We start from the raw sequence: 27,484 nt of genomic DNA on the forward strand, positions 1-27,484 counted from the left end.
GCACAACGAAGAGATTGTCAGAAAGTGAGCTGTTGGCCGACAAGACCTTCGTCAAAAATAGACAAAAACACACACACGCAAACACATCTTACGCACACATACCACAGTCTCTGGCTGATGAAGCCAGACCACGAGCAGCAGCGCTTGATGGGAAAGGCACCCGGGTGATGGGGGTAAGGAGGAGGCTGGGTGAGGGATAGCTAGGTAAGGGTGGCTGACAATAAAGTGTTGCTTCTGGGAGTGTACAAAGATGAGGTGGAGGAGGGTAGGGCAGCTAGGTACAGTCAGAAGGTTAGATGGATGGGCAGGGGAGAGGAGGGTGGGGGGAGGGTAGCGGAAAAGGAGAGAAGTAAAAAGACTGGGTGCATTGATGGAATGACGACTGTGTAGTGCTGGAATGGGAACAGGGAACGGGCTAGAGGGGTTGGGAGCAGGGGTTGTATAGGGATGGACAATGACATTGTGTAGGTTCGGTGGGCACAGAATACCTCTCTGGGAGGGGTGGGAAGGATAGTGGGTAGTACATTCTTCATTAGAGGGCATGGCAAGAGGTAGTCAAAACACTAGGGGAGAGTGTGATTAATTATTTTTAACAATATTATGAAAGTTGCTACTCGCCATATTGCAGAGATGCTGAGTCGCAGATAGATTAATTATTTTTATGTATTTATTCCTTTTTATGCATTTATATTTTTGTCCATGGGGCTGGAATCATTATTTCTATTATTAATTTTGTTTTAATTTTATTTATTAAAACTTATTTCATTCAAATCTTTATCTCCATTATTTTATCTGTGGTGCAAGAATTTATGTTTTAAATGTTTGTTTGAGGATTGACATCTGAAAAAAATATATATACCTTGTAATGAAAACTAAACTTGTAGACTATTGGAGAGCCAATATAAATACATTATTTCATCTTTCACTTTTTATCATTAGATCAGTATTCTTAAACATTTCAGTATTATGATAGATAAATAAAAATAACTAAAATCATATGGACTAATTTCCCTAGTTTCCCCTTAACCTTTCAATATTGTGAAACAACAACTAACTGTAGACACAGTATGAAAACATGATGGGTTTTTTTTATTTGTCTTTTCCTGCAGGATGCATTTAGGTACATGAAGCCATGTACAAACCAAAAGAAAATTACACCACTGAAACGAATAACGCAAGTGACGGAGTGTGAGAAAAATTCCATGGTACAAGAGTATTCACAACTTACTAACATGACAGTTCCTTGGTCACGCACGTATGTATACTTATTTTTGTACTGGATTCCTACAGAGAAATCTTCTATATTATTTTTAATCTGTCACACCTCTGTTTTAATTTTTAATGTCAGAATCATGAAACATGTAGTAACATATCCAGAACTTATAATGGCTAAGAATTATATTTAATAGACACATAATAATGTGCTGGTCTGTGAAATTTCAGAATAAGCAATAATGATAAGAATAAGTATAATATTCCAAATAAAGTCTGTCATTGTACAAATATAATGAAACAGTAGGATTTTGATTATTGCATGAAGTAGAAACATTTGTATCATTTGCCTTAAATTACTTGGGAAACCAAACTCAGTGCTGAATCAGATAAATAAGCCTGAATAAATTTTTGTATATGTTTTGGGGAGCTACATTTGACTTTAGTACTTATATATGGACTATATATTTGCTTTAGTGAATAACATCATCACAATGCAAAAATGTTGACCTAAGGTCAGGCAATAGAAATAGCTTGTCAGGAGGGAAGCTTTCAAGTTACACTTGAGAACAAGTGACTTAGATTTACTGTAATGTCCAAGTGTTCTGATCTTTCTCTGAAAGCATAAGAATACACATCATTAATAGACTTGTGCATTATCATCATCATCAACAACAACAACAGCAGCAGCAGCAACCATTTGACATCCCCTGCAGATTACTTCAGTAAATTTAATCGTATATTACACCATCACTAGAAATGAGCTAATGATCTTTCTGTGAATGGGTTTGCAGTGCTGTTATTGCTTATTATGGATATGTTATCTGAAACATTTTAACTATATAAATGGAGCTCTGAACAGTTGGCAGACACGTAGTGAAGATGGAAAATTGCTAAACTTCTGACAGAAGTCCTTTCCCTTTTCATTAGCTGTGAGTGGGTTTGCTGCATTCTGATACTTTCATCTGTAAATTTGAAAAGTATTATATTCAGATACATTCTGACCACATTTTTTAATATGACTGTTCCTTATTTCAACAATATTATGAAAGGTACAGATTTCTACTTAGCACATAGAGGAGTCATTGAGTCATAGGCATTCACAACAAAAATACTGCTGTACTTTAAAGCCTTTGACCAAAAGGCTTTATTTTGAGGTTCACACACACACACACACACACACACACACACACACACACACACACACACACACTCACACTCACACTTTGTCTCTGCAGCTGCCACAGAGGGTCTTCATATATCTGTGTGTGTGTGTGTGTGTGTGTGTGTGTGTGTGTGTGTGTGTGTGTGTTTTACTTCATACGAAAACATTTTGGTCTAAAAGCTTAAATGTACAGAAGTATTTTTGTTTTGCCCATCTGCAACTCTTTGTGTCTCCTGTATGGTGAGAAATTATCTATCCTTATTATAATATTGTTGTTGTTCCACCATGGACATTCTCATGTTTGATATTACTGGTTTCATGTATATTGACCATCCTCAGATGGTAGACTTCCCATCAAAACAGTCAGATGCGTTGCTTCTTTTTTTTCACACAGTATCCACTCAGTACTGGTTATCCAAATACTGAAGTTTGTGACAATTTTCTCCCTCTCACTATATTTAAAATTATATGTAGCAGTCACAGATTTAATGAGACATCAGAAACGATTTAGTTTCAGTGAAGCGGGTATGTATAGGTGAACAAGGGAACATTGAGTGCTGTGACTGTGTATCCATTACCAACACGATATCTCTATTTCTGTCTTTTCATATCATTGGTTGAAAAATAATATAATGTTCTTGGGATAGTTGATACGAGGGCTGTTCATGAATTAAGCTTCCAATTGTTTAAATATCAACTATACTTACATGTTGACATCATTGCTTCTCCACATAGTCACCACCTAAATTCATACATTTTGTCGTACAGTGCCACAAGCTTATTTTTCCGTTCATCAAAGAATGATGCCGCTACATTAGGCAGTCTTGGCAGCATCCTTTAGCTCATCGTTTGTCACAAAGTGGTACCCAACCAGGTCTTCACTGATAATAATCCAGCACCTTTTGTTTTGGACTGGCCTTCAAAGTTTTGTAAGAGTCTCACAGTAAACCTATGATGTCGCATTGTTCTCATCCGTTACTCTCGCGAAACCTGTTGTCAAAATTGCTTTGCATTCCCAAAAAATTGCAGACTTCATTTTGTGGCTTGACAGTATTTGCTTAAATTTTTTTGACTTATTGGGAGAATGAGTGTTTCCACTGCTTTGGATTGCTTCTTAGTTTCAGAATTGACATGCTGCACCCATGTCTCATCCCCAGTCAAGATTCTGTTCAGAAATTACTCACCCTCTTCATTGTAGTAATGTTAAGGTAGAACACATTCTTTCAGTATTATGAACATTTTGATTCTCGCTGTGAAAAAAATAGGGTGGCCTGATCTCTCTGTGACAGTGTTTAAGAGCATGTTGCACTAGTTTGCCAGTCTCCTTCCTTGTCCACCTTCATCGTGCACATCTGAGCGACCGTCCCAGAGTTTTCTGCACCACTCCAACAACACCACCACTTATAACTTTATCCTCATACACACAGTACGATTAACGATGAATCTTGTCAGCTCTGACTCCTCCTGCTTGGAGGAAATGAATGGCAGAATGTACCTTGACACCTGGCAGGAGGTACAGTAATACCATCCATTTCAGCCAATTGCTGCTTACAGACTGACTAATGTAAAGAGAGCTGAGTGACACAACATGACCTCCAAAGTCTCCTTTTCCAAATGTGCAGTCAACATGAAGCTAGAAGCATTTGTTCATTTTTAATAGCCAGTTGGAGGTAAACAGGTGAATAACACTCATAATTAATGAGAATACTTGCATTTGAAGCCACTGTTTATTAGATAATAGTTTCAGCCTAACAATGTTTTTGTTCACCGTCTCTACATCTACATCTACACGATTACTCTGCAATTCACATTTAAGTGCTTGGCAGAGGGTTCATCAAACCACAATCATACTATCTCCCTACCATTCCACTCCTGAACAGTGCGCAGGAAAAACAAACATCTAAACCTTTCTGTTCGAGCTCTGATTTCTCTATGTAGGTTGGGCTCAACAAAATATTTTCGCATTCGGAAGAGAAAGTTGGTGACTGAAATTGTGTAAATAGATCTCGCCGCGACGAAAAACGTCTTTGCTTTAATGACTTCCATCCCAACTCGCGTATCATATCTGCCACACTCTCTCCCCTATTACGTGATAATACAAAACGAGCTACCCTTTTTTGCACCCTTTCGATGTCCTCCGTCAATCCCGCCTGGTAAGGATCCCACACTGCCCAGCAATATTCTAACAGAGGACGATCGAGTGTAGTGTAAGCCGTCTCTTTAGTGGACTTGTCGCATCTTCTAAGTGTCCTGCCAATGAAACGCAACCTTTGGCTCGCCTTCCCCACAATATTATCTATGTGGTCTTTCCAACTGAAGTTGTTCGTAATTTTTACACCCAGGTACTTGGTTGAATTGACAGCCTTGAGAATTGTACTATTTATCGAGTAATCGAATTCCAACGGATTTCTTTTGGAACTCATGTGGATCACCTCACACTTTTCGTTATTTAGCGTCAACTGCCACCTGCCACACCATACACCAATCTTTTCTAAATCGCTTTGCAACTAATACTGGTCTTCGGATGACCTTACTAGACGGTAAATTACAGCACCATCTGCGAACAACCTAAGAGAACTGCTCAGATTGTCACCCAGGTCATTTATATAGATCAGGAACAGCAGAGGTCCCAGGACGCTTCCCTGGGGAACACCTGATATCACTTCAGTTTTACTCGATGATTTGCCGTCTATTACTACGAACTGCGACCTTCCTGACAGGAAATCACGAATCCAGTCACACAACTAAGACGATACCCCATAGGCCTGCAGCTTGAGTAGAAGTCACTTGTGAGGAACGGTGTCAAAAGCTTTCCGGAAATCTAGAAATACGGAATCAACTTGAGATCCACTGTTGATAGCGGCCTTTACTTCGTGCGAATAAAGAGCTAGCTGCGTTGCACGAGATCGATGTTTTCTGAAACCATGCTGATTACGTATGAATAGATCGTTCCCTTCGAGATGATTCATAATATTTGAATACAGTATATGCTCCAAAACCCTACTGCAAACCGACGTCGATGATATAGGTCTGTAGTTCGATGGATTACTCCTACTACCCTTCTTAAACACTGGTGCGACCTGCGCAATTTCCCAATCTGTAGGTACAGATCTATCGGTGAGCGAGCGGTTGTATATGATTGTTAAGTAGGGAGCTATTGTATCGGTGTAATCTGAAAGGAGCGTAATCGGTATACAATCTGGACCTGGAGACTTGCCAGTATCAAGCGATTTGAGTCGCTTCGCAACCCCTAAGGTATCTACTTCTATGAAACTCATGCTAGCAGCTGTTCATGTTTCAGATTCACTCTTCATTGTCTTAAGAACTCTAGTTTTATTGAAGATACCATAACTCTGCAATATGTCGCATGAAATTTATTGCATTTTAAATGTACATTTACATCTACATACGTACTCTGCTATAGTTCAATTCTTTTATCTTGGCGGCTCGCGCAAGCCCGGCCAGACGCGGGAGATTGCTGCGTTGCCAGTTGCACACGACGCACGCACCAATAGAAGCAGTGCCATAGTAAAGCATAGTTCGCAAGCTTACGTTTAGGGGGGAGTGCGCAGTTCATGAAGTAAAGTCACCACGGCCGCATTAACCCTTTCGCTGCTACAAAGACGTGCTCCCTGCATTCCGCGCTGTGCGCGATTTTGTCACTGCACTGCTCGCCTGTGGAGACACATCGTGTTCCGACTGCTTTGACACTCTTATCAATCGATTCCACAAAAACTATTTGGCCCAAAAATTAGATTTTTACACATCTTCTTGATTGATACCTTCCCCCCATAAATGACGTAATTTTGTTTCGATGTTCAACGCAGTTATTATGCAGCTTTAAATGTAGTAAACCATTGCACGAAATTTTGAGGAGTTGCAGAGGTAAAAGTCCATAGAGTATACAGTAAATTTTATATGAAATTTAGGTATCTTGTCCACATTTCATTCTCAACATTGTGGCAACTAAAATCGACCATCCGGAAAGTATGCGCTATGGACTTCTACCTCTGCAAACTCTTCAAAATTTCGTGCAGTGGTTTACTACATTTAATGCTGCATAATAACTGCGTTGAACATCGAAACAAAATTAAGTCATTTATGGGGGGAAGGTATCAGTCAAGAAGACGTGTAAAAATCAAATTTTTGGGCCAAATAGTTTTTGTAAAATCGAATGATAAGTGTGTCAAAGCAGTGGGAACACCATGTGTCTGCACAGGCGAGCAGTGCAGTGATGACAAATTTGCGCACAGCGCGGAATGCGGGGAGCACGTGTCTGCAGCAGCGAAAGGGTTAATGATGAGACAATGCACTAGAAATTTCAAAAAATTGCATTCAAACGAATATAATTCGTGAAGTAAGGCACTTCGATATTGTTTTTAAATAATGAAAATATTAACCACCACATAAGGTTTGAACTCATAACCTTTCGCGTAGTAGCCCAACATCTTAAACGTTACACCTAACGCACCTCGTCTGACTAAATAACGCCATGAGGAGTATAACACGTCACGCAAAAAACTGACAAACACTGTTCATATGACTATGAATTACTCACGCTTCGTCGAAGTACAATAGGAAATAAACAATTACCGCTGTTCTTTATTGCGAAAAAGCGGTTCGTGAGAGTGATACAAACACCTTTCCTTGCTATCGCCTGAATTAGGAGCCTTATTGCTTGTTTGGTTTAATTAATTAATAGAATATGAAGCAATTGGTATAAAGAATGCTTTTTCCAAACTTTCTATAAAAGAATGTCTGCTATCAAGACATTGCTTTTGTTCTATTACTTTATTTACGACTGAACGTTTCTAAAACTGAAGACACTCGTCCATGCTCTGCACTGCAGTCGAGATGTGGCAACGTCGTTCTCTGTTCATTGGCTGACTGTGTTTTGTGATGTCAGATGCGCAGAATGAACCTAAACTCGGCCGCCAACATAAATGATGCGCACTTTAGTCACTGTACAGTTCATGTCAGAGGGTACCCTTTATCACTACTAGTCACTTTCTGTCATGTTCCACTCCCAAATAAAGTGAGGAAAAAATGACAGTTTATATGCCTCTGGATGAGTCCTAGAATCTCATATCTTATCTTTGTGGTCCTTACACAAAATGTATGTTTGCAGCAGTAGAACCATTCTGCAGTCAGCTTCAGGTTTTGATTCTCTAAATTTTCTCAATACTGTTACTTACAAACAACATCTCCTTCACTTCAGGGATTTCCATTTGATTTCCCAAAGCATCTCCGCAATACTTACGTGTTGTTCAAACCTACTGGAAATAAACAATATTATGAAAAGGAAAGTTGCTACTCACCATATAGCGGAGATGCTGAGTTTCAGGTAGGCACAACAAAAAGACTCACAATTAAAGCTCTCGGCCATTGAGGCCTTCGTCAACAATAGATGACACACGCACTTGCACTCACACTCAAGCAAACGCAACTCGTACACACAGCTGCAGTCTCAGTCAACTGAAACCACACTACTGGAAATAAATCTGGTGCTCCACATCTGAACTGTTTTGATGTCATCCCTTAATCCAACCTGGTGCAGATCCGAAACACTCAAACAGTACTTAAGAAAGACTAGGTAACATCAGTGTCCTATATGCAGTCTCCTTTACAGATGCGTCGCATTTTCCCAAAACTATCCCACTAAAATGAGCGGTCCTATCACACTTCCCGGGGTAACTCCCAATCTCTGAATGAACGCTCATCGTCGTGGAGAACGTGCTGGGTTCTGCTACTTAAGAAGTCTTTGAGCCACTAACATATCTGCAAATCTATTCCTTATGCTTGTACCTTCGTTAACAGTTTGCAGCGGGGCACCATGTCAAATGCTTGAATCTGCCTGTTGCCTCCATAGTTCAAATCTGAATACGTTTTGATAAAGTAACAGTCCTCATCATACACACAACTGTTAATCTTAAATACTCAAGCCACTAAGTGCCCAATGTGTTTCATTCGTGATTTATCATTACATTTATTTCCTTGACTTCTTTAATTAATATGTTTCCTTTCATCTCATTTCCACTTCTTACCGTCCATCAACACTTCTCTTGCTTTGAACAGTCACAATATTCAATAGAACTTATGTCCCTTAAAGGCTTTCTGCACATCCCGTCATGACATGTTCCATACTCAACTCTCACCTCAGACCCTCGTACTTGTACTGGCTGCTTGGAAACTCAAAAAATCAGCAATATTTTCTCTGCAAAGAAATCAGAATCCCAGCTGATATGGTATCGTTGCAAGTTCTCAGGCAATAGTTAAATACACTTGAGAATACCAGGTAATAAACAGTTCACCAAAAATGGTTTCACACACCTTGGCAGTTATATTTCCTTTCACTGTGGCCACTGGGCCTAGTGTTAACCATCCTCTGAACTCCAGAACCTCCATCATGCTGCAGAGTTGCAAGAAGACAGTGTGTCTTTCACACCTGCCTTGGTGTTCTCCTCATGTAGACCAGTGCAAAAGCATATTTGTTGGGCCGCATTGCATTTTCCCATTGTTCAGTACTCCAAGCTCTGTTTCTCTTGCTGCACTCAGATATCTCTCTCTCTCTCTCTCTCTCTCTCTCTCTCTCTCTCTCTCTCTAATTCAACTAGTTTGCAAGCAGGTTGCCACAATATTACGGTGATTGCAGAACACTTCTCCACTACAATATAGTGCAAATGGGTAATGAAATACATTGCTGGTGTCAGAAGGTGAGCTCCAAAACTGTGGTGTTCGTAGTAGCTTGTTCGTATTATTTGGCCAATCCCTGTACCGCAGCCAAGGTGAAAAACTGACGCAAGAAACTGGAAAAATATGAGTGGCTACAAAATCAAAAACAACATGTTTCATTTAATTTTGTGCTTTCAGGTGGTCAACACAGTTGTTTCCATCTTACCAAACCACTACATAACAACAAAGTACATATTTTATTTTAAAGCCTACTGCGAGAAAGAAAATGCTACGCTGTGAAATAGTGTAGCTTTGGTTTCTTTGGTTTTAACTAAGGTAGCAGGGTATTTAAACCATTAGGCAATTTGTTTCCACCAAAATTATTCGTTCTCCATATACATAATTTTAAACAGAAATTGTATACACAATAATGTGCTGTTATGTTTACCTCCTAGCAACCTGTTTTAGCAGAAAACTTTTAAATTAGGAAAGTTGTATGGGGGGGGGGGGGGGAATATGAAATATGATGGACAGAGAGGAGACAAAGGAAATGGACAGAGGGCAATGGAGGAGGTGGACAGAGAGGGGTATCGGAAGATTGACAGAGAAGGGGAGGGGGAGGTGGAGATTGACAGAGAGAGGGTGGAGAAGGAGATTAGGATGTATATACAATTCCCATTTGTGTTTAACAGTTGCAAAGCATTGCTGGATTCGCTAGTGTGCAATATTTTGTCGACTGTCCCAGTCGTCTCACGGTGCTGCAAACAGTGCTGTTATGTTTACTGGATGCCTACACTCTGGCTGTGAACTATTGTTAGCCTTCCTCTGCTTTCCGTGGTGGAGTGTAACTCCCGATGGCCACTAATGCCACTTGATGCTCTTTTGGGTTGCAGATCCTGTACAGATATCCCACGAATTGCTCATTTAGTCTGCATTTCCCAGCTCTGATTTATGTGATGGCTGGAGGAATCTTAATAAATTGTGTGCTGGATGCTGAGTCTTGTTTAAATTGAAACCACTGACCCTTTTTATTAGGTTTTCTGACATATTTATTTTGATAGACACCTTAATTACTCTGTCCCAGAAACTTGGCATTTGCACTACGATACTTCTCTCACCATATTTCATTTTGTGATTATGTTTGAAGCAGCACTTGTCAACAACTGATTTGCTCGCTGTTTCAGCCTCTTGTGGCAGTGGGAAACACTAAGAGAACATATGTTTCACAGAATATCAATGCGAGCTCTGAAAAACAAAATAGTATTGTACGCATTAGTTGGTATCATGAGTCAAACTATAAATAGGGCTGTGAGACATATCGTAGTTCACAGTCTCTTGGAGTCCAGGCAGCGAGTACACGCAACGCCACAACTCGCAGCACCTAAAGAAGAGGGTTGGGTCGGCCATTGAACACACGGCAGCACACCATTAACTTACTGTGCTGAGGAAACATGAGGAACCACAACGTATTTTATCTCAGACAAATCACTGTATTGACCTGAATATAAGCCACAATTTTCCCGAAAACTGGGCCAAGAAAAAGTGTGTGTGCAGCTTATCTGTGTGGTCCTGTAAATAATAATATCAAGCAAAACTATATGGTTACAGAGACCTCTTCAGGTCTCAAACATCTGTGATGTATATATGCAGACTGAAGTAATGAATGAAAATTTGTACTGAGGCTGGGATACAATCTCCTGCTTACTAGGCAGGTACACTAATCACTGCGCCACCCTGGCGCAGTTGCTTTGCATAACTGCACGTACTACCCTATCATGTCTCCCTCCTCAGTCCAAATTCCAATTCTAGCTTCAGCCCACTTGATATTACCGTGAACTTGAACAGCATTGCAGAGGCTCTCCAACTGTATTGGAATAGCACCACAGCACCTTTAAAAAATGTTCCAAAGATCCCTCCTACTCCCATGCTATAATTTACTCCACTCACTCATTCAGGCCAACTCATCGTCATTATCTCTTTGTGTATCTCTGTCACGGTCTCCTGTGTCACAGCCACAGTCCCATTTGTCCTGTCCTACTACTTCTGTCTTCTCTCGTTGTCACTATCTCCCTCTTGACTCTCTTATTGCTAATATCTCATTCCTTCCTTCCTTCCTACAGCTGCTGTTTCTTCTCACTGTCACTATCTCTTTCTTCCTCATGGTCATTGTCATACACTTTTAACCCTCCTTACTAGTGGCTCTCACCCACTTCCACTTTCTCTTTCTTTTTATTGCTCCACCCCTGGCACTGTCTCATTCACTCTTTTTTCCTAGCACTGTTCTGTCACTTTCAACTATGTTCCATTGTCACTGTGTTCCTCTCTTTCTCTCTCACTACCATTGTCTCCTTCGCTTTTCCTATAACACAGCCACTCTCTACTATTTTTCAATATTTATTACTTTTCCATCTCTTTGTCACTGCCAAGGTCTTCTTCTCTCTCAGCATAAAAAAGTGTGAATATATTTGCATGCCAAAATTTTTAAGAAAAATTTTTAAAAGTTCCCTTCTTTTTCCGGCTGCAATAGGATACATAATGCATATGGAAAGAAATGTATTGGTAAGTAAAATTATAATAATTTACTTCCGTGAAATTGAAATACCCCAAAACAAAATTTACACCACAGAGTGGATTTTACATGGGGGAGGGGAAAAAAGGAAAAAAAAGAAGAAAAAAAAGCTTGTGCTTCAGTAGTACAATGTGGTATTCCCAGATGATAACAGTCACTTTACAGCCTATTTCCCTGTGCTATGTCACTTTATAAACTATGTTTTTGCTTTACAACCCATTTGTTTTAATGCATATTGTATGTGTACAAGTAAGGTAAATCTGAACCTCTGTATCTCGAAAACTGATGAAGATGTGAAGAAAATTTTCAAGGTTGCTCGAGATCGATATCTTTCGAATATCTGATAAAAATTTCAGCCATTTGCTGTGTATTGCTGTCTTGGAATCTTGGCTGGGTCTCGGTCTGCTGAGGACGACAAAAATATGGTAAAAAATCCCTTTTTGTGAGTTTTGCCGAAGAACTGCCCATGAAATAATGGTGCCTTCATGAGTCCCATCTAGCCCACCATATACCACATCAGATGCACAAAAAACCAACTGATTTGCTCCATTTGCCTAAGCAGGAGGAAGTGTGTTATTCGTATTGTAGGATGATAGTAACACAAAGACGATCCTTCTGTTGGGTATACAAATGGTCGCTAGCCCAAAGGCTATCCAAAACAATTGACCCTGCCATTTTATCACCAATGGAAACAGGAAACAGAAGTATGCACACTGGAAAATCCCATTTTTATGTGCGGCATTTTAGGACCTGTTAGGTACAAAGACTTAAGATGACACTCTTGTTTCATACAACTGTGTCTGTTAATGGCCGCTGCTATTACATTTTCACCTCTTCAATAAACTAGCCGACAGTGAGAACAGTGGATTACATGTGGTGAATCTGCTCCAAAGAAGACAACAGTCCATTGGCAGGAAAAGTTATGAAGCCGATATTCAGTATTCTGGGATGCGAATGATGTAAAGCTCTTAGACTTCTTAGAAAAAGGAAGAATAATATTGGACAGTACTACAATAACATATTGGACCAATCCAACTAGGAACAGGAGGAAATAGGTCTTTTTTTGTAAAGAAGAAACTACTGTTTCATCACAATAGCATTCCAGCACATTTGTTTGGAGTTGTCCCTGAAAAACACCACAAATTGCATTAAGAATTGCTGCTGTGTCCCCCATTATTCTACAATTTGCTTTCCTGTGATTTCTTCCTGTTCTTAAACATGCAGTGCCTTAAGGTAAAAAATTCTGTTCCGATGGCGTCATTTTCAAAACAGATGCATATATCATAGGAGGAGTCAATAAATACGGCCATGATGTTGGAAAAAGTGTATATTCCTAACAGGGGAGTGTAAATAAAATGTGTTCCTTCATAATGAAACACCTCAAAGAAAATTATCTATTGCCACATAAGCAACATGGAATCAGGAAATACCATTCTTGTGAAATCCAACGGGCTCTTTATTCACACGAAGTAATGAGTACTGTCACCATTGGATATCAAGTTGATTTCATATGTCTAGATTTCCAGAAGGCTTTTTAACTGAAGTTATATCTAAGATTCTCCAAGGAAGTTTGATAGGCCCTCTGTTGTCCTTAATTTATTTTAACAATTTAGGAGACAATCTGAGGAGCCCTCTTAGATTGTTCGCAGATGATCTGTCATTTACTGTCTAAAAAAGTCATAAGGAGATCAAAAAGAATTATAAAATGATTTGGAGAAGTTATCTGGATGATCCAACAAGTGACAGTTGATCGTGAACAATAAAAAGATTGTACTAAAATATTTATACTGTGAATTAATGGCTGGACAAACTTCAGTGTGAAAGTCAGGTGTATGCTCTAGCACATGATAATTGAGTCAGGTACAGACTTATTGTCAGTGCACACACAGAAAGATTTAAGTGTTGTGTGTGGAACATTGGAGATTTAGTCTAGAAGTGGTTCTAGACACACTCTGCTAAACACTTAATTGTGAACTGCAGAATAATATGTATGGGTAGATGTAGGGGGAAAAAAGGCATGCATAGAAATTCTGCAGTAGATATAAAAAGCATTTCTCATGAATGTTTCTGAGGATTCTGTGGCCTTAGACAATAAATAACACTCCTTTTCTTTTCAGGTGCCTGAATTTGGCGGGCTGGAATCTAAAAGAAGCCCTTGAGAAATTTATGGAACTGTACAAAATGGGCAAAATTCCAGCAAAAAGATTCAATAAATCAAAAACAGCAGCAAAATTTTAAAAGTGAGAAATCTTTTGACCCTCATCAAGTACATGTGTCTGTATAGTGTCTGAAGTAGCTACTGAGTAACATTGCATCCTTTGTGAAATTGCACCAGCACTATTGCAGAAAAAGCTGATGCAAGTTAGTTTTGTGAGTGGTCAGTGAAGGTGCGCTGAGGTTTTGAAATATTTAATATTGCTGACACGCGCGCGCGCACACACACACACACACACACACACACACACACACACACACACACACAAATAAAATTTTGTGGCACTGTACACGCTTTTGGAATTAATGGGGAATTATTAGTTCCTTGGGAACTCAAGACAGCTAGGTGGGGGAAAATTACAAAAAAGACCAGCTCACTCAAGACACCCAGGTGAGATGAATGACCAGGAACGGGGATGTATCTTCAGTGTTCAACTGAGACACTCTTTATCTAGGTAAGGAATGTTGTGGCAGAGTGTAAATAATTTAGGAGCAAAGGATACAACTCACCAAATAGTAGAAGTGTTGAGTCATTAGGCACACGAGAGAGAATGAAAACTTTGCTAGCTATTGAAACATCCTTTAATGAGCTGGATCAGGGAGTTGTAATGGGTAGGGTGGGTGGAGGGAGAAGGGACTGGAAAGTGGGAGGAGGCGTCGCGAAAGGTTGCCTGACAGCTCAGAGGTAGGCAGCGCGTGTGTAGGATAAGAGTGAGAAACACTGGCAGTGATGCCAGTGACTTGGAGGAGTAGATTAGAAGGGGTGACAGGGCGGAGGAAGGGGAAACTGTCGGGTAGAGGATGTGGGTGCAGTGAAATAGCCGAGATTATGGAATTACGGGAACAGAGGATGTGTCACAGAGATAACTTCCATCTGTGTAGTTAAGAAGCAAGAGCAGAGTTGACCACCCAGCAGTGGAAAACTATGCTGACCACAACACACTTTGGTTCAATCGCTGCTTCACAACCATCGCTTCCTCCTGGCACCAGTTTTTTTTAACTACAAATATGGAAGTTATCTTTGCAACACATCCTTCATTCAATAATCCCCCTGGCCTCAATCTCCCCTATCTCAATGCTCACACTGCCTCTACCCAACAAGCTCTGTCCTATCAACCCTCCCAATCCTCTCCTCCACATCATCGGCATCATCCACCCACCCATCATCCACCCCACCAACTCACTCGCTTCCACCCTTGCATCAGCCACCCTTCCCCAACCCTCCTCGCACTTTCCATCCCTTTTGTCCATCTGCCTGTTCCACTCAACACAACGCTTCACTCCAGTCTACCTGCCAATCTGCAGCCCAATACTGTGATTTCAGTCAACTGGCACAATATGTGATGGAAGGGAGGAGGGGAGGGTTGTCCGAAAGCTAGTAGTGTTTTCATTCTTTTTTGTGTGCCTGTCAATGACTCAATGCCTGTGTGATTCAATGAGTTGTCTCCTTTCCTCCTAAATTATTTACATCTCTCTTCAACTAACTTTGACCAGTGTGCCTTGCTAATGCTAGTGGACATCCAACTTTCAGTAACTCCATGGTGGACGTAGCTCTGATAACAGACTTTCCCTCACAGCAGATAAAATCAGTAGAGCCATTAAGCTCACAATTTACGCTAAATTGCAGTAAGACAACACAAGTCTTAAGACAACCCAAGTTTATTAACCAAATACTGGTGTCATCTGACGTCGCTTTGGCTTTGTAACTTACAGAACTAAAGTATCATTGATTGTTCTACAATATTAATTTGTTACATGGACTATTCATATTATTAAATTGTATTTTATAAATATGAAGTCCACAGTAGGAGGCCTTCCAGTCGTGTTTCCGCGGTGTCCCGGAACAGGGCAGCTACAAGATGCGTATGCCTGCCTGTCGTTTGTAACTCGGCCATACACTGTCGTTTCTCAGACACCTGGGGATCTCTGAAACATCATCCAAACAAACTACTAACAGTAGCTGTTCCAGCATAAAATTATTCAACAGTTAATTACTCAGAACAGTTCTGAAGTTAACTTACTGCAAACCGACCGCTGTTGTATATTATTTCTATGTCGTGTGTCATACAATTTGCAACCTAATTTACACACAATTGTTTCATGGCTCCCTCTCATCCTGCAGCGTGATTTGTTCTCCCTTTCTGATCTCCCACAACTTATTTCTCTCTCCTGCCCCAAGGTAGTATCTAATACTTCTGAAAGCTAGCATAGTGCTGTGGACATTTTCTTTTATACATGTGTATCAACAACACTGAATATTTCACATCCTGAAAGTAAATACCAGCTAGCATTTGTGTCTGATAATTTAATGTAATGTTCATTGTATTGTATGTAAATAAGCGGTTTCTTATGTGAAATCAGGCTGAAAACAAAATCTTGAATCAGCTATATTTATTTTGTCTGTGTACATACAATGCATGGCTCCCAGGAGTCTCTGTGATATGGAAGACAATAAAATCTGAAATGTTATGTTGCTAATATGAATTTTAATGTATGCAAATACAAGATGTGATCAAAAGTAATGGGAATATTTTAATTTTGTAGGCTTTATACAACTGATTCTCAGTATTTTAATTTATTTATTTATCTTGTTAGAATGCATGTTTATGATGCATGTTTGCATTTTCACCTGTTTTGAATATTTAATTTATTGTAGACAGTCAAAAACATTTTTCAGGTGCTCGAAAATTTTTTCTTTCAAAAAAGATAGATTGAAGAATGTGCACAAAATTTTGCTTGAAAAATGAAAAACAGTGCTGCACTGCATTTGAAATGTTGATTGTGGCTTTTGGTGAACCTACAATAAGTAATACAAGAATTTATGAATGATGTAAACATTTCAGAAAAGGTCGGGAAGATGTTGAAGACGAGGAAGATGTTGAAGACGACAATTGCCCTGGATGCCCCACCACATCAGTACTGATGACAGTGTGAAAGAAGTAAAGAAAATGGTTCTGGAAAATTGCTGAATCACAATCAGAGAGGTTGCTGATGACGTTAGCAAATCCTTTGCCTCATGCCAGGCTATTTTTCAGGCATTTTGGGCATGAAACTTGTAGCAGCAAAGTTTCTTTCAAAATTATTGAATTTCAACTGAAAACATCATAGCATAGGCATCGCTTGAGAATACTGAATGAAATTGACAACAATCCAAACTTCTAAAGATGGTTGTAACAGGTGGCAAAATGTGGGTATACTGGTATGGTGTTGAATCCGAGGCCCAGTCTTGCATATGGTCATACAGTCGTTAAGGAATACTACCTGGAAGTTCTATGCCATTTGCGTGAAGCAGTCTGAAGATAGCAACTAGAGTTGTGACAAAACCACTCGTGGAAATTGCATCACAATAATGCTCCTACTCATGCCTCAATACTTGTTCGTGATTTTCTTTTCCTCCAAAAACAAAACTGTTATGTTGCCTCAGCCACTGAATTTGCCGGACATGACCCCCTGCGACTGCTTTCTATTCGTGAGGCTGAAGATAATTGTGAAAGGATCTCATTTTGTCGCCATTGATGAGGTAAAAACAAAATCACCGAAGGAGCTGAACACCATAACGTAAAGTGAGTTCCAAAAATGCCACAAAATTGAAAAAAGTGCTGGCACGAGTGTGTTATATCAGAGGGGGATTACTTTGAAGGGACATAGTTGGTGTTGATAAATAAATAAGATTCTTTAAGAAAAACAACAATTCCTATTACTTATTGATCACACATTGTACATTAGTTTACATTATTCATTGCAGAACAGAAATTCCTTTATCAGCTCCTAACTGTGCTGTATTATCTTCAAGACGTTTCATATACTCTCCCAAGTTGTTGAGTACATGTGTATGCTTTAGACTCCTTTAATGTTAAACTTCTTAAACCTTTGAGGTCTTTGTAGATATTATTATTAGTCTTAGTAATGCAGGCATGCGCTCTGCTTAACACACACACACACACACACACACACACACACACACAGCTCTTACGCACACAGCCACTGTCATATCCAGGCACTGAGGTGTAACTGAAGTGTACAGCAATTACAGTACGTATGTAGTGGTGGTATAGGAGAGGCATGGAGTAGGGAAGGAGAGGGATACCAGAGTAGGGGTGGGGGAAGATGCTGTACTGCTACCTACAGGAGCGTGTTAGGAGGTGGCAGGCACACGGTGGTGGGCTGCTAGCTGCAGCATTGAGAGACTGTGCTCTGTGGCAAAAGGAATGAAGGGAAAAGGAGTGTGGAGGCACAGCGGGGCGCGCCATGCACGTGTGGGCCTGGAGAAGGAGCAGGGAAGGGGACAGAGGGAGGTGGGGACAGGGAATGGTGAAAGTAGAAGCCAGGGTGGCAGGAACCTAGAGAGAGTTCCCAGTTGCACAATTCAGAAAAAGCTGGTGTCGGTTGGAAGAATCCAGAAGTCACGAGCTGTGAAACAGTCACTGAAGTCGGGCAGACCGTATCGGGTGGTACACTCGGTCACTCTCTGACTGACAGTTTGCCAGCGGTCATTCGTACATACGAGTAGTTTGTCGATTGTCGCGTCCACACAGTGGTTGCAACTATGTTGGTAGACCACATGGCTGCTTTTACAGGTGGTCCTGCCTCTTACGGTGTAGGACGTGCCTGTGTAAGAACTGGAGTAGACGGTAGTGGGATGATGCTTACGGGAGGTAAGATAAAGTGGCCATTGTATATTTTTTGCCCTAAACAGTGCTGCTGCTGGCCACAAAGTGGTCACACTAGTCTAATATACACCATCATTGTTGTCAGTGAATTTTCAGAGTAAGTTTGTTCCATTACTTTTTAGTATAATCTTTTATGATTTTCAGTTGCCTGATATAAAGTAAGTCATTTATATTATTTGTGTTACCTCACACACATGATGAGTGGTACTTTTTTACCATATCAATGTTTAAACAATGTCTTTTGGCCTACAAATATAGTTCATTGTTGTTTCCTTCAGTTTTTCACCTGTTGTGAACCGTTAATGGTTACACATTGCCCGATCAGAAAAAGTGGCCAAGCATTTTACCCCAATAAGAGTTGGTTACTCCCATACGTGACATGTAATACTTCAGACCACAGTGAATTCTAAACCCTTTTATATAAAAAAATTATCATGTATTATTCTGTCCCGTTGTGACAGTTTTAAGTTAATTTATGTTCTTTCATTCTGTCACATTTGGAGTATCATATTTTGTGAACTATAAGATGCACTTTTGTCTGCGAAAAATTGCCTCCAAAATTCAGATGCATCGTATACTCAAAATTATTATAAAAATGGCCAGTGTTTTGATTTTACATTCCCACCAGTCTTAAAAATGGCCATATATTCGATGCCGTGGGAAACCTATCCTTATCTGGCAACATTCTCCCTCCTGCCGTGCCATCACAAACCAAGAACACTTTTAACTCATGATGCGACATTGAGGTCTACAGTGCCAGTGAACTTGAATAATTGAAAATGATTTGTGTTGTCAGCAATGGTATGATATTTTTGATAGTAGCTGATTTCGTCTTTCCCTCTCCTTCCCTCTTCCCGATGAAGCAACCATGGGTTGCGAAAGCTTGAATTTTGTGTGTGTGTGAGTTTGTTAGTGTCTCTATCAACATACCAACACTTTTGTTTGGTAAGTTACATCATCTTTGTTTTTAGATATATTTTTCCCATGTGGAATGTTTCCCTATATAATGCTCATAACTTAATGATAATGCTGATACATTGTGAAACAACGCTCTGGTGGGCGGTTTGCAGGTTTAAATTGCCTCGTGGTTTGACCATGCACTGCATGTCACCTGTGGTCGTTGCACGGTGGCGCTGGTAGCAGTCCACATACGCAGAGGTGTGTTGGTGCATGTCAGAGTATGGTGCAGCGAGTAAGTGTGCAGACGTTTTCAGACGTGCTAAAGGTGACTGTGTGTTGAAAATGGCTCAAAGAACACATATTGATGGCGTTATGAGGGGTAGAATACTAGGGCGATTGGAGGCTGGTCAAACACAGCAGGTCGTAGCACGGGCCCTCCATGTGCCACAAAGTATAATCTCAAGATTGTGGCAATGATTCCAACAGACAGGAAACGTGTCCAGGCGCTACAGTACGGGACGTCCACAGTGTACAACACTACAAGAAGACTGATATCTCACCATTAGTGCCTGCAGACGGCCACGGAGTACTGCAGGTAGTCTCGCTCGGGTCCTTACCGCAGCCACTGGAACAGTTGTCTCCAGACACACAGTCTACAGACGACTGAACAGACACGGTTTATTCACCCGGAGACCAGCAACGTGCATTCCACTGACCCTTGGTCACAGGAGAGCCCGTAAAGCCTGGTGTCACGAACACAGAACACGGTCATTGGAACAGTGGTCCCAGGTTATGTTCACGGACGAGTACAGGTATAGTCTGAACAGTGAGTCTTGCCAGGTTTTCATCAGGCGTGAACCAGGAACCAGATACCAACCGCTTAATGTCCTTGAAAGGGACCTGTATGGAGGTCGTAGTTCGATGGTGTGGGGTTGGTGCACGTACACCCCTACATGTCTTTGACAGAGGAACTGTAACAGGTTAGGTGTGTTGGGACATCATTTTGCACCAGTATGTCCGCCTTTTCAGGGGTGCAGTGGGTCCCACCTTCCTCCTGATGAATGATAACGCACGGCCCCACCGAGCTGCCATCGTGGAAGAGTACCTTGAAACAGAAGATATCAGGCGAATGGAGTGGCCTGCCTGTTCTCCAGATCTAAACTCCAACGAGCACGTCTGGGATGCTCTCGGTCGACGTATTGCTGCACGTCTTCAAACCCCTACGACACTTCAGGTGCTCCGACAGGCACTGGTGCACGAATAGGAGGCTATACCCCAGCAGCTGCTCGACCACCTGATCCAGAGTATGCCAACCCATTGTGCAGCCTGTGTACGTGTGCATGGTGATCGTATCCCATATTGATGTCGGGGTACATGTGCAGGAAACAGTGGCGTTTTGTAGCACATGTGTTTCGGGGTGGTTTTCTCAACTTATCACCAATACTGTGGACTTACAGATCTGTGTCGTTATTTGTTCCCTATGTGCATATGCTATCAGCGCCAAAATGCCGTGACTTACCAAACGGGAAAGCACTGGTAGATAGACACAATAAAAAATAAAAAACACACAAACACACACACAAATGTCACACACACAAATGTCAAGCTTTCGCAACCCACGGTTGCTTCATCAGGAAAGAGGGAAGGAGAGGGAAAGACGAGAGGATGTGGGTTTTAAGGGAGAGAGTAGGAGTCATTCCAATCCCGGGAGTGGAAAGACTTACCTTAGGGGGGAAAAAGGGACAGGTATACATTCGTGCGCACACACACATATCCATCCGCACATATACAGACACAAGCAGACATCTCTCCCTTAAAACCCACATCCTCTCGTCTTTCCCTCTCTTTCCCTCTTTCCTGATGAAGCAACCGTGGGTTGCGAAAGCTTGATATTGTGTGTGTGTGTGTGTGTGTGTGTGTGTGTGTGTGTGTGTGTGTGTGTGTGTTTGGGTATTTTTTTTTTTTAATTGTGTCTATCTACTAGCGCTTTCCCATTTGGTAAGTCATGGCATCTTTTTTAATATATACATATCCCATTTATCGTGACCACCCTAAATTTAACTGTTTGTCCAGATGCAAATTACAAAATGTTTCAAGCAAATGTTCTTTGTTTTTTACAAAGATATGAACTGCGGTATGACTTTTTTAAAATGACATCCCGTATTCTTTATTTGGTAATTCATTTCCTCTCCTAAAGACCTGTTCATACATGTATCACAGTGTACCATTCACTGAAACACAATGTTATTAATTACATAACACAACATTGACTTTGAGCCAGGGATCACAAACTCGTCCACTTGCTAGAGTTGTCAGAAAACAAATGAAAACCAAGTAAAAACAACACAAAATTAACTTTGACTCTCCTGTACCACTGCCCAGAAGCAGAACTTTCAAAGGTGCTCAAAGTGGTGACCCTGGACGTCGAAACACTGGTGCACTCGTTGAATGAAAGAATTATTTACTGCTTCCCATGTTGCCTGCTCAAGAGCATTACAAGCAAGCACGATACGGTCCTGTTACATGTCCTCTGGAGTTGTTGTAATATCGCGATAGGCAACGTCTTTAATGCATCCCCATAGAAAAAAGTCCAGAGGATTTAAATCAGGAGACCTAGCAGAGCAAGTAACTGGTCCTCCTTGACCAATACATCTAGCAGGATACCTTCAGTTCAGAACACGACATGGACGCAAGGCATTATGTGCAGGACATCCATTTTGTTGATACCACATAAGCATTCTGGTTCTTAGCGGCACTTCATCCAGAAGAGGAGGAAGAATTCGTCTGAGGAAGTTGGCATATGCGGTGCCGTTTAGACTACCATTGATGAAATAAGGGCCAATAATTGTAGTACCAAGCATCCCTCACCAGACGTTGACTCTCCACTGACGCTCATGTTCCGCCTGTCTAGCCGCTGCAGTCCAAGTTGCCTTGTCACAGTCCATGCGGCTCCCCCGTCGGAGGTTCAAGTCCTCCCTCGGACATGGGCGTGTATGTTGTCCATAGCATAAGTTAGTTTAAGCTAAAGTAAGTAGTATGTAGGCTTAGGGACCGATGACCTCAGCTGTTTGGTCCCATATGACCTAACCACAAATTTCCAAATTTTCATTTACCTGTCATTTGTTTGAGATGGAACACTAATTGGTAAATAGAACATTGTAGAAGAACTTCGGGTTGGCGAGGATTTGCTGCTTGCCCACTGACAGAACTGTACACGATTCTGGAAATCATTCCAATGCAATTCCTGATGTAGATATACATGGTAAGTATGGAGCCAATGACGTGTAAGAATACAATGTACACTGGTTTTAGGAATGCAAATCTCTTGTTCAAGGTGTTTGTGTGCTCACATGTGGATTCATAGCAACGGAAGCAAGAACAGTAACTTTGGCAGCTTCATCTGTGTGAGTGCGACAACGATTGCGTTGTCGTGGGTTGAAACTTCCTGTTTCCTGAAGCGTCGCAAAAAGATGAGAAAACATCTGTCAGGACGGTGGATTCTTGTCAGGATATCGCCTTCTCTACAGTTCCGCTGCCTGCGTAGCATTTTGCCTACCTTTAATAACAACAATAAAAGGAACATTATGTCGATACAGTTTGTACAAAGGACAGCCTTTACTGTATGCCTACTTTACACAACAGTATTTAAAAGGAGTAAACTACTGTACTAGATGTACCCATACATAAGGAAACAGTACGGCAATTACTGTTCTGCTAACTTACATTCCCCATAGATGAGTAGCATTCCTACCTTCTCTTCGATGGTGTACATTCTACTCGCACAACTCTTCAGCTGACATGGTTGACGGAAGGACTTCTACTTATGTTTAAATTTGTCCTCTGTCAACGTCAGCACGTGGATGTGTTCCATTACCCCGAGTACCTGCACTAAGTGCTGGGAGCGACAATGTCAGTGTTGTGTTATGTAATTAATAATGTTGAGTTTCAGTGAATGGTACACTGTGATATATACTTTCTGACAGTTATTTTCATTGTGATACATGGTACATTGTTGATAAACACAACATGTGAGGACCATATCAGCACAATCTATGCCCAAAAGTAAGCACTAGTATATCCTTAATGAGAAGAATGTCAGGGGCAGTAAACACATTGTCGTCTATAGGCAGATCATTTCTGCTTCATTTCCTGCATGCAGACATGTACACCATGGAGAAGAAGTTAGAAATGCTATTTCTATACGACGAATGTGAAGGAAATTATGTTGAAATGGCAATGGAAAACTAGAGAAGATCTTCAAAACAAGGACACCATAAAGTGTCCTGGTATTTATAAACAAGGAAACATCAGTTACAATGAATGTTTTCATTCAATAAGAATGCTCTTTTTTATTATTCTGGATGCCTTGGACTGACAAGATGCTACTGAGTGAGGTTGCCAGAGATAGTAAAGATAAGTGAGTGCCTGATGAACATTACAGAAGTGAAATGACGAAAGTGTAAAATTTTGAAGATGTGCATGTGAGTGTCGTATGGTCAGAAAACATGTTATTCCTGTTTTTTAACTCATTCAGCTCATGTTAAGTTAATCTTGGTTTGGTGTTGGATATTTAACTAAGGATGATAAATCAAGTTTTGACTAAATTAGATGCGTGTATAGTATGTTGTATGTATAAATGTAACTGAAATTGTGTATGTCCTGACTACAGAAATACAATGTAAATTTCTGCAGATGGATTAATAAATAAATAAATAAGTCGTTTTCTGGTCTTAAATTCATGTCTGCTCCAGCAATTCGACACGTTTCGTCTCATTAAAGTAACTTTGTTTTTGTTGTGCAGTCTAATAGCCAGGAAGAGAAGTCTGTGATGCACAAAGGTCCTGAGGCATATATTTTGCTATGTTTGGTCAGTTTCCATTATGTCATTCTCACAACGTTATCCCAGATGGATTTCAGAGTTCTTTTGGTATGAAATCTAGTCATATGACAGAAATAAAAACACTACAGAGAAAGTAAAGAGCACAACAAAAGTTCGTGTACCATATGTGAAAGGAAATATCGCTTGAACTGGTTCACTTATGAATGAAATGTGAAGCTTTTACATTTTATAATATAATCAGAGTGATTCATACACTTGCAAATGAAATAAGCTAGCATTTTTGACAAAAACACTCCCAACAGATGGTGCAACTGACATGACGGACATCAGCATCAAATTTGTGACATCATAACGCCCTTTATTATACATCCTTACATTAACAAAGCCCTGTGTGGCAGCAATAAGCAACACTGCCCACTGTATTTTGTTATGCCAACATGCACAAGTGACTAAAATTCTGAAGTATGTCTGGCACTTAGCTGAAATCGGAAAGTGTTCATGTGTTGTCCCTCGTTCGCTACTTTTGGGCCACCATACAGGATTCATCATATTTTGGTTGTTTTCATATTATAACTTGTATGTAATGACAGTATATCGTATGTGTACTGCAAACAACTTACAATAAATTCACACATTATAGAAAAATTTGTCCTCTATAAAATTTACAATATTACAGTGCTAATTTATAAAATAAAATACATGGAACATTATATACAGTATAACAAAATATTATGCAGTCTTGGCTTCAAATCTCATTCTTGCAGAAGTCCACATATGCCCTTGCTGTTTCGCTGCACACTATCAGGTCTTGGGCCGTGCACACTCTTGGATGGTTTACTAGAGGATATTGAAGCAGGTGGTTCATAATCTGGGTTTTCCCACACAGACACAAAGCACTTTCACTAATTCCCCACTTGTGCAGATTTTTGTTACATCTGCCCATTCCTGAACGCAGCATATTCAGGGTTTTCCATATCTCCCACTCACGTTCCGCACCTGGTGGCAGCGCTTTCTCAGAATCATGAGCAGATTCTTGTTCCTGCCACAGTCTTTTTCTAGAAGTTTTGGTGGACCTGTGAGTGGTTAGATTGAGAGGAGTGAACTACTTCTTGACTTGCGTTTTGGTACCCATGTGACGTTGAACTTGAACCTGTTTTGTTCGTTCAATTCTGCTCTGTATTGAATGTTGCACATTTGAAGGAGCAATTCCTGAAAAGGAGTATAGGTGTTCTACTCTTGTTGGCTTAAGACATCCAGTAATATGTCTACATGTCTGGTTCAGGAGAGTGTCCAGTTTCTTTGTATGGCATGACCGCTCCCAGACTGGACTTTCAAACTCAGTAACAGAGTGCCATTGCGGTGGTGCGTAGAACTTTTGGATTAGTCCCCCATTTTATGTTGTTAGCTTGCCAAGTAAGTTATTCCGTGATTGGACTTTTGCCCTGTTCTTCTCAGTGTGCAACTTTAATGACAGTGTCCTATCAAGAGTAACTCCCCAGTACACTGGGAAAGGGCAGTGTGTCAATCTTGTGTCATTCCACCAAACATTCAGTTCTACTTTGCCTCTCTGTTGTTAAGATGGAATAGGCAAGTCTGTGTCTTACTTGGATTGGGTTTCACCTGATTTTTATTGTAATAGTTGGTGAGATTTTCCAAGTCGTCAGCTATTATTTCCTCAATATCCTTGTAGTTTGATGCCTGAACTGCTATTGCCCTATCATCAGCATAAATGAAAGATCTTGACCAGAGACTAATAGGCTGGTCATTTGTATAAATATTGAATAACATTGGGGGGGGGGGGGGGGGGCAAGAACACTGCCCTCGAGAAGCCCCTTTTTTTGTAGTCGCTATCTGCTATTGTTACCCTAGAACTCAACAAAATATCTTCTGTTAAATAGAACTTATTTGAGTACAGCAGTGAGTTAGGGGCTTTTTGTTGTTTTTTGTACTTTCGCAATGAGCTCTCTGAGGTTGATGGTATCATATGCTGCTGCCAAATCTATAAACACCACCTCTGTAGCTAGTCTTTTCTCAAACCCATCTTCAATGTACTGGGTTAGGCTGAGAGCTTGACTGGTACAAGATTTGCCAGGCCGAAATCCTGCTTGCTCTTTTATTAGGATGCCCTCAATCAACTCTTTGAATCTGTTTAGTATCAGTCTTTCAAACAGTTTGTAAGTTGTACACAACAGAGAGATCAGCCAATAACTCTTAGGATCTTCTGGGTCCTTACCAGGCTTAAGAATTGCAATTATTTTTGCCTGCCTCCAGATTTTAAGGCATTCGTCCAGTCTCCCAACAGCAGTTAACAAACTCCAACAGCCACAATTTAGAGCGAACATCAAGATGTATCAGCTGTTCATTTGTAATATTATCTATGCCTGCGGCCTTCCCAGTCTTTAAACATTTGATTGCTTCGTTCAGTTCTGATAATGTAAATATGTGATTGAGTGATTCGTTATTTTCTTCCTGGGAAGCATTTAGTTTTCTCGTATGCCCTTTCTTCAGTCTGTGTTCCGCTTTGCCATTTTTCAGCAACTGGGAGGCTGTTTGGTTTACTGTAACGCCAACAAAGCCTAGTGTACCTGCAGATAGACCGTCTAGCTTTTTGAGCAGTCTCCACGCTTCCCGACTACTGCGGGTCATGTTAATGCTTTCTATATTATGTTCCCACTTCTGTATTATGTTCCCACTTCTGTCTCCTATTTTCAATCATTGTTGTAATGACTTCTTCACCCGCCTCCTGGGGAGAATGGGTTGGTGCCATAGAGACCACAATACGCTTCGTATTTCTCTTTTGTCTCCTTTCTGTAGCCTGGAATGTACGATTTTCTACATCCTCTCGTTATACTCTGCCGTGCACAGTACCTTAAAGCTTTAACAAACTCACTGTAGTTATCTGATAGAGGTTGAAGAAATGAAAGTTTGTTGTCCACTGCTTTCGAGAAAGCTTCCCAGTTAGCTTTTTGGAAATTAAATCTATTTCGAATGGGAAACTGTTGGTTGTATCACTGGGTTGATTTTGCAGAGTATTGGCCGGTGCTGGGACTTTGGAATGGGATTCAATACAAGATTTTGGCTTATGTTCGCAAGAGTATTGCTAGCGAAACATAGATCTGGATTATAGCCTCTTTTCCATCAGCCACTGTTGAATGATGGAGGCTGTTTTGGATCGTGGATCAAGTGGAGCTTGCTGTTTTCAGGCCACATTGTGACTGTTGAGGTCTCCATTATTATGTCTG

At 40.7% G+C, this 27,484-nt stretch overlaps 1 protein-coding gene across 1 annotated transcript in view; it reads left to right on the top strand.

Moving 5' to 3' along the window:
- The window catches only part of LOC126424926 (nuclear RNA export factor 1-like), a 164,196-nt gene extending 147,886 nt beyond the window's left edge, over nt 1-16,310 (top strand). Inside the window, exons 15-16 of the mRNA XM_050087770.1 lie at nt 1,110-1,255; nt 13,736-16,310. Of these exons, the coding sequence (XP_049943727.1) occupies nt 1,110-1,255; nt 13,736-13,856 (267 nt within the window). The 3' untranslated portion in view covers nt 13,857-16,310. The remainder of the gene's footprint in view (nt 1-1,109; nt 1,256-13,735) is intronic.
- Nucleotides 16,311-27,484: the final 11,174 nt, after the last annotated feature.

The sequence above is a fragment of the Schistocerca serialis genome, chromosome 10 (assembly GCF_023864345.2).
Source record: "Schistocerca serialis cubense isolate TAMUIC-IGC-003099 chromosome 10, iqSchSeri2.2, whole genome shotgun sequence".
Taxonomy (NCBI): domain Eukaryota; kingdom Metazoa; phylum Arthropoda; class Insecta; order Orthoptera; family Acrididae; genus Schistocerca; species Schistocerca serialis.